Below are 6000 nucleotides of genomic sequence, written 5' to 3'. Positions count from 1 at the left end.
TATTTCTGTCCTCACCTGCATGTGGTACTGGGAATAATCCACAAGTTCCTACTTAAGAGATTCTACTTATAGATTTTCTACGCAGCTCCCCAAATTCTAATTGCAGGACCTTATTCCCCTTCCCACCTATGTTGCTAGGACCAATATAGACCAAGACTACTTGTCCTCCCTGGAAGAATGTCCTGTAGGTATTCTGTGATATGCATGACCTGAGCACCAGGGAGGTAATACACCATCTTTGCGGCAGGTCTGCACCTGCAGAAATACTTATCTGGACTCTACAATTAAAAAAAAATATTAGTTGTGCTCTTCCACTCTTTTTCCTGCCTTTTTGTATAGCTTTGGCTCTTACTACACTCATTTGTGGATGTCAGAGCTTCACTGTAAGCAAAATCTTAAAGATAAATATGAAACTTCAAGTTAGAATGAATCATCATAATGAAATAAAGGCTTATGAGACTTCCTTTCTCTTTATTTTTGTGTCTATTTCTTACAGTCACAGATCTTAATCTATAAATGTCAACATTAAAGAAAAGGAAGACATTTATATTTCTTCTTACTTCTGTGATGCATGAGCATCCATGATAATGAATATACTTTGTATTTTTATTCAGAAACCTGTGACAAAGATTTTTTTGTATTCAAAATGATTGTTCAAATTTTGAAGGACAAACTGCAGCAACTTCATTGATGTGGTCATGACCTCACATTTCTGTCGCCAAACTGTAAAAATAGAAGACATTTCTTTCAGATGCCAGCAAGACTCTCATTGGGATGTGCTCCTGATCCTCTCAGGCATGAAATCCAAAAACACCAACACTCATTTGAGCAGACAGTGGTTCAATCCTCATGAAATTATGTTTTCCTCTCACGTCCTTGAATGCCCTTAGGTGCAGTGGTCTTTAGGAATCTTTCCTTCCTGGTGATGAGATTCTCTTTCATATGCAGGTTAGAAGAGCCATCTAAGAAGTGAATGCCACTGTCAATATTCACCCTGGATGCAACCAGATGGAAGTTGACTAACCAAACACAATGCTACACAACATATCATGCAGCCACAGTATTTTTCTGGTTAGTCTTGTACCTTGCCAGTCCTCTGTGTCAAACGGAATTCTTTTCAGGATTATTGACAATAGTCAGATTATTTATTCAATTCCATTTTAATGAATTATGTGAGAAAATGTGAGGTCATCCACTTTAGTTGCAAACATAGGAAGGCAAATTATTATAAATTGAGAGAGGAGAATGTTTAATGAGATTTGGGTGTCCTTGAACACCAGTTGCTGCAAGCAAACATGCAGCAGGCAGTAACGAAGCCAAATGGCATGCTGGCCTTCACAGAGAGAGGATTCAAATACGGCAGCAAAGATGTTTTGCTGCAATTATACAAGTGAGAACATACTTGGAATATTGTGTGTAGCTTTCATCTCCTTATCTGAGGAGGGCATGTTTTTGCTACAGAGCGAGTCCAGACTGATTTCTGGGAGGGCGGGACTGACATATGAGGAAAGGTAAATCAGTTAGAATTATATTCACTGGAGAATGAGATGGAGGTGGAGGGGGTGGGGTCGGGGGAGGTGGCGAGATCGTATAGAAATTTATAATATTCTAACAGGAATAAAAATGTGTTGCTGGAAAAGTGCAGCGAGTCAGGCAGCATCCAAGGAGCAGGAGAATCGACTTTTTGGGCATGAGCCAGGCTCATGCCTGAAACATCGACTCTCCTGCTCCTTGGATGCTGCTTGACCTGCTGCGCTTTTCTAGCAACACATTTTCAGCTCTGATCTCCAGCATCTGCAGTCCTCACTTTCTCTTCTAACAGGACTAGTCAGGGTATGTGTAAAAAGTTCTGAAGAAGGGTCACTGGAGCCGAAACATTAATTCTGCTTTCTGTCCATAGATGCTGCCAGATCTGCTGAGCTTTTCCAACAACTTCTGTTTTTGTTTCTGATTTCCAACATCCACAGGTTTTTTTGTTTTTCATTTAGATGCATGAAGGATGTTCCTGATGTCAGGGAAATCCAGAACAAGGGGTCACAGTCTAAGGATATGGGCTAAACCATTTAGGGCTGAGATGAGGAGAAATTTCTTCACCCTGAGACTGCTGAGATTGTGGTATTTGCTCCACAGAAAGCAGTCGAGGCTAAACAGTATATGATTTCAAGAAGTTGGATAAAGCACTTGGGGCTAAAGGAATGAAAGGATATAGGGGGAAAGTGGAAACAGGATAACAAGTTGGGTGACCCGTCATGATCATCTTGAACAGTGGTGCAGGCTCCAAGAACTAAGTGGGCCTACTCGTGCTCCTATATTCTATATTTCTAATAGGACCCTTTATCTAAGGAAAGATATACTGGCATTTTAGGCAATCCATAGAATGTTCACAAGACTGATACCAGATAACATTTATCTTATGAGGAGAGATTGAGTACATTTGGCCTGCACTCATTTTAATTTAGAAGAATGAAAGGAGACCTTTTCAAACATACAGGTGACTTGACCAAATAGATACAAACAGGTTGTTTCCCTTGTAGAAGTGTCTAGGACCAGACGGCATAATTTCAGAGGCAGGGTCATCCATTTAAGACAGATATGCGGACAAATTTCTTCTTAGAGGGTAGTGAATCTGTGGAATTCTGTACTGCAGAGAGCTGCTGAGGATGGATCGTTAAACATATTCAAGGCTGAGATTGACAGCGTTTTAATCTGTAAAAGAATGAAGAAAACCGGCAGGAAAATGAAATTCAGGTTTCCCAAAGCAGTCATCGTCTCATTTATCGGTGGAGCAGACTCAATGGGCTGAATGGCCTGCTTCTGCTTCCATGTCTTATGGTCTTAATTTGTTTAATTGCATTAAAGTTAATTTTTAAATATGACACATTGGCGTCCATCTCCGATGAAAACTAGGGTGTAAGTGATTCATCCCAAAGAGAATATTTCTTCAATATGCACAATGTTGCCTTAGTTATATATCAAAGATAAATAATTCTAATATGTTCTCTATTCTGACTTCCATATGAGAGGATTTTAAAAAAAAACTAAGATCTATGCAGTATTGAAAAATACATATATACTTGCCTTGGAGGAGTTGCTGCAAGAATTAAAAATACCAAAAACAAATGTCTAGAGAAACTCAGCAGCTCGAGCAGCATCTGTGGAGAGAGAAACTCTCAAATGATTTCTTTGAAATCCACAGGTTGGAAACTTTAACTGTTTTCCCCTACATAGATGCCATCACACCTGCTGAGTTTCTCTAATATTTATTTTTATTCCAGATCTTCAGCATCTGCAGTTCTTTATATTTCTTAGAATTAATTATTGGGATACAAGAGTTAAGTTTTGTATTTTAAATTTTAAATGAGTAAAGTTTGCTCTCTGGAGATCAGAAAATTGACAGGTCGTCTCATTGAAACATATGTGGTTTTGAGGGGGTTGACACAGCAGACACTACCACTAGGCAGCCCGGAACGTGGAAATACAACTTCATGTTAAGGAGTCAATTATTCAGGAGCGACATGAGGAGAAATTTCTTCTCTCAGAGTTGTGAATCATTGGAGTCCTCTAAGCCAGACGTTTGCAAATCTTTGTATAGGTAGAGAGAGATGGAACATGGATCTGTCAATGGGACTAGATTAGTGAGCTTTGAGACTTGTAGAAGATTAACAGGCTGAAGTTCTGGATTTAGGTTAGGATATCTGGTCAGCATGAATGAGTTGGACCGAAAGATCTGTTTCCATGCTGTATGACTGTATTACAGGAAGCGGGCAAATGGAGGCAGAATGTCAGCTAGAATCTTATTGAATGGTGGAAGCAGCCTCGAAGGGTCTTATTGTGTAGTTTTGCTTTTATATAAACTGCTTCCTTGGAGCTGCAGTCTGGTATCATCATATTGTTCTCCACTGGGCTTTGCATTTTCTCTTAGTAGTCATGGCAATGAAACAAGAAAGACCAGAGAAGAGGCTCTCTGCGCCTAAAACAACTTGCCTTCGCCTGGAGAAACTAATGCCCATGAACTGGCAGCACAGTGGCTCAGTGATTAGCACTTCGCCATGGTCCTAGGTTCAATTCCAGCCTTGGGCAACTGTCTGAGTGGAGTTTGCACATTCTCCCTGTGTCTGCGTGGGTTTCCTCCGGGAGCTCCGGTTTCCTCCCACAGTCACAAAGATGTGCAGGCCAGGTGAATTGGCCAAATTGCCCATCGTATTAGGTGCATTAGTCACAGGGAAATGGGGCTGGGTGGGTTACTCTTCAGAGGGTCGGTGTGGACTTGTTGGGCTGAAGGGGCTGTTTCCACACAGTAGGGAATCTAATCTAAGCATTTGTTGGAGGAAATGGTCTTCAGGTGTGAAGACAAGTTCAAAAATAATTAACTTCTCACGTAAGTAGGAAAATTCCCTGAAAATTAATGCCCCTGAGCATCTCAGTTACTGAAGTCAGTCATGTAGTCATAAGCAGCAAATGACACTGACATCCACACCCTCAGCAAAACAGATGCGAGACGGTGAAACAAACTCAAGACGAAGCAGAGCTGGCAAATTAACCGGGCGTTGCCGTGAACTTTCAGGGAAAAGAAATGTGACCAAAAAAAGGTACAAATAAGCTGAGGTTTGGGGTGTTTGTTCTGGTGTAAGTCCACGTCCTGATTGAACCGCGCGGGACACGCAGAACTGTTGGCGCACGGAGGCGAAAGGAAGTGAGCGTTGTTAGCGCCGTTCCTAAGAAACCGAGGGCGAATGTGAAGCGACCGTGATTACAATAATCTGAAAAAAAAGGGCAGGGAGGGGAGGGGGAAAGATCTGGCGGCTAGGCCGGGCCAGGCCTGGGGTTAGAGTGTGAGTGACGGGGGTCAGAGGGTGACTGACGGAGTCAGAGGGTGAATGACGGAGTCAGATTGTGAGGCCTTTGACAGGAGGCTTGCAGCAGTGAGGCCCGGGCAGCGGCACTGAGTTAGCGGCCGCCCATATGGACAGCGACACGAACCTGGACGAGGAGGTGGACCACTCCTTCTTTGACAGCGACGGCGAGCGGGGTCACCAGGCGGCGGCGGCGGGGAGCAGCAGCAGCCTCGATCTCTCGGCACGGCCTCCCAGCTCCGGGAAGGGGCCCTGCCCGGGCAGCGCGGCGGCGGCGGCTGAAGACGGATGGCGCCGCAGGCGGTCAGGCGAGCGCGGCCGAGGCGGAGGTGGAGCGGCGGCGGTGGTCCCCGCCGAGCAAAGGCGGGGGGGCTCCGCTTCTTCCGCGCCGGCCTCCACATCCGCCTCCCCCTCGCCCACCTCCTCCCCAGATACCTCCTCACCCCTCTCCTCGTCTCCGGCCAGTGGGAAGGGCACCAGCGAGGCCGCGCCGAAAACAGCGGGCTCTCCCAACGGCTCAGCGGACGAGGGAAAAGTCGGGGGTGAAGGAAAAGAGGATCCCGAAGCTCGACCCGGTTCGCACAGGAGCCTGCCTGGGAATCAGAGCTCACAGGTCAGGGCCAGTGAAGCTGCATATTCGGATCCAGAGGAGGACGACTCCAAATCGGCTTGCTCCTCCTCGTCTTCGTCGGGAGAACAGTCTGTATGTCTTTCTGCGTCCCTGCGCAAATCTAAACTTTCCTCAAAAACAAGAAAAGGGCATCTTAAGGATTCCTATCAGGGCAAGAGCCAGGATGAAGACGCCGAGGGCACAGTGACTGATGTGACTACTCCCTCCAGCCCGGAGAGCAGTCCTGTTCACACTGTACGCCGAAGTAAGCATTCAAAAGCAAAATCCCGGAGAAAAAAGAGCAGTGCGAAACAGGAAAACATTAGCCAGGAGATCTACAGCAGTCTGGACACATTAAGCATTGATAGGGACAAGGGGCAAGGGGGTCAAAAGTTCCGAAGACCGAGGCAACAGAAAGAGGCCAAGAATAACAATCTACCTTCAAAGTCCGACTCTTTGGAGCTCAAGAAGTTTGATCAAAGACATGGCCAGAAGATCCTCAATGATGCTGCTGACCTAAACCAGTTACTGAAAGGT

At 45.1% G+C, this 6000-nt stretch overlaps 1 protein-coding gene across 1 annotated transcript in view; it reads left to right on the top strand.

The window, feature by feature from the left end:
* Positions 1-4642: 4642 nt before the first annotated feature.
* Positions 4643-6000, top strand: part of cfap97 (cilia and flagella associated protein 97) — a 47639-nt gene continuing 46281 nt past the window's right edge. The window contains exon 1 of the mRNA XM_060835369.1: positions 4643-5998. Within this exon, the coding sequence (XP_060691352.1) occupies positions 4963-5998 (1036 nt within the window). The 5' untranslated portion in view covers positions 4643-4962. The remainder of the gene's footprint in view (positions 5999-6000) is intronic.

The sequence above is a fragment of the Hemiscyllium ocellatum genome, chromosome 2, assembly GCF_020745735.1.
Source record: "Hemiscyllium ocellatum isolate sHemOce1 chromosome 2, sHemOce1.pat.X.cur, whole genome shotgun sequence".
Taxonomy (NCBI): Eukaryota; Metazoa; Chordata; class Chondrichthyes; order Orectolobiformes; family Hemiscylliidae; genus Hemiscyllium; species Hemiscyllium ocellatum.
This window is presented reverse-complemented; position numbering and strand designations above follow the sequence as displayed.